Source organism: Lathyrus oleraceus, chromosome 7 (assembly GCF_024323335.1).
Source record: "Lathyrus oleraceus cultivar Zhongwan6 chromosome 7, CAAS_Psat_ZW6_1.0, whole genome shotgun sequence".
Lineage (NCBI taxonomy): Eukaryota > Viridiplantae > Streptophyta > Magnoliopsida > Fabales > Fabaceae > Lathyrus > Lathyrus oleraceus.
In genome coordinates this window covers 229,993,682-229,995,984 of record NC_066585.1, presented here as the reverse complement: position 1 = coordinate 229,995,984, position 2,303 = coordinate 229,993,682, and the positions used below count along the sequence as shown (strand labels likewise).

The window sequence follows — 2,303 nt, the reverse complement described above, 5'->3', positions numbered from 1 at the left end:
CGAAGGACTTGTCCCGATATGGCTATGAAAATCAAGGAGGAGGTACAAAATCATCTCAACTCCGATTTCCTAGCGGTTTCCAATTACCCTCAGTGGATTGTCAACATTGTGCCCGTGCCCAAGAAGGATGGAAAAGTAAGAATGTGCGTAGATTATAGAGATCTGAGTAGAGAAAGTACCAAAGATGACTTCCCACTACCTCACATTGACGTGTTAGTGGATAATACTGCCCAGTTCTCTGTCTTCTCTTTTATGAATGGTTTCTCCGGTTACAACCAGATCCGAATGGCTCAGGAAGACATGGAGAAAACCAATTTAATAACCCCATGGGGAACTTTATGCTATAAGGTCATGCCTTTTGGATTGAAGAACGCTGGTGCTACATACCAATGAGCCATGGTCACCCTCTTTCACGACATGATTCATAGAGAGATATAGAGGTCTACATTGACGATATGATAGTTAAATCTCAAACTGAGGAGGAACACCTTGTCAATCTGGAAAAGCTATTTGAAGGGATAAGGAAGTTTAAATTGAGGCTAAATCCCAACAAATGCACACTTAGGGTAAGATCCGGAAAATTGCTAGGTTTTATCATCAGCCAACGTGGCATCTAAGTAGATCCTGAGAAGGTGAAGCCCATACAAGATATGCCTTCACCCAAAACTAAAAAGGAAGTCTGAGGATTCCTAGGTAAATTGAACTACATTACTAGGTTCATATCTCTCCTAACGGCTACCTGTGACCCAATCTTCAAACTTCCCCGAGAGGATCAAGCCAACATTTGGAACAACGATTGCCAAAGAGCTTTTGAGAAGATCAAGGAGTACTTGCAAGAACCTCCTGTTTTAATTCCTCCTGTACCCGGAAAAACATTGATCATGTACCTCACTGTCCTTGAGGGATCCATGGGATGCGTCCTTGGCTAACATGACGAGACTGTTAGAAAGGAACACACCATATACTACTTAAGCAAGAAGTTCACCGATTTAGAAAGTAGATATTCAATGCTCGAAAAGACTTGTTGCACGCTAGCATGGGCTACCAAATGCTTAAGACAGTACATGCTCACTCATACAACATTGTTGATCTCTAAGATGGACCTCGTTAAATATATCTTTGATAAGCCGGCTCTAACCGGTAGAGTAACCCGTTGGAAAATGGTGTTAACCGAGTATTACATCCAACATGTCACTCAAAAGGCCATCAAGGGAAGTGTATTGTCCGACTATCTGACACAATAACCCTTTGAAGACTACCAGTCTATACGTTTTGAATTTCCTGTTGAACATATCATGTTGATTAGGGATTGCAACATCCCTGGCCCTGAGGAAGGACCCGAGCCTAGGTCCCATTGGACTTTGGTTTTTGATGGAGATTTTAACACTCACGGCAATGGCATTGGGGAAGTTATCACCTCCTCAACTGGTTTTCACATCCCCTTCACTACAAGATTGTGTTTTGAATGTACAAATAATATGACAGAATACGAGGCTTGTATCTTCGGTATTAAAGTTGCTATTGATCTTATGATCAAAATCCTAGAAGTTTATGGAGATTCAGCCTTGGTGATCAACCAAGTCAAAGAAGATTGGGATACTAGAGATCATAAGCTCATCCCTTACAAAGATCATGTTTCGAAACTAGTCCCTTACTTTAATGAGATCACATTCCATCACATCCCTAGAGAGGAGAATCATCTAGCTGACGCCTTGGAAACTTTAGCGTCCATGTTTAAGGTCAAGTGGAAGAATGAAATTCCATCCTTTCACCACAGCTACTTGGACGAGTCTGCTTACTGTTTGGCGGCAGAAGACGAAGTTGATGGTTATCCTTGGTTCTATGACATCATGAGATTCCTAGAATGCCAAGAATATCCAAAGGACGCATCCATTACTGACAAGAAGTACCTTCATAAACTATCTTCCAAGTTCTTATTAAGTGGAGGGGTACTGTACAAGAGAAATTATGATTAGGTTTTACTAAGATGTGTGAACAAGCAAGAAGCAAACCAAATCATAATGGAAACTCATGAAGGCTCCTTCGAGACACATGCCAGCAGACACACTATAATGAAGAAGATATTGAGGGCCGTCTATTATTGGATGACTATAGAGGTTAACTGTCACTGTCACATTCAAACATGCCACAAGTGTCAGATATACTCCGACAAGATCCATGTACTGCCAATGCCACTCAATGTCCTGACATCTCCTTAGCCTTTTTCCATGTGGGGCATTGACATAATCGAACACATAGAGTCAACTGCTTCGAATGGACATCGCTTCATCCTTGTAGCCATT

The 2,303-nt window shown here is 41.6% G+C and overlaps 1 protein-coding gene across 1 annotated transcript; it reads left to right on the top strand.

Annotated features, from left to right (window-relative positions):
- The first annotated feature begins 1,478 nt into the window (after positions 1 to 1,478).
- On the top strand, positions 1,479 to 1,976 carry LOC127103097 (uncharacterized). Its single transcript, XM_051040384.1, has one exon. The coding sequence runs from the start codon at positions 1,479 to 1,481 to the stop codon at positions 1,974 to 1,976; it is 498 nt and encodes a 165-aa protein (XP_050896341.1).
- Positions 1,977 to 2,303: the final 327 nt, after the last annotated feature.

What these genes read in the sequence shown, in the direction of transcription:
- LOC127103097 (XM_051040384.1), top strand. Translation starts at nt 1,479, where the DNA reads ATGACAGAATACGAGGCTTGTATCTTCGGTATTAAAGTTGCTATTGAT.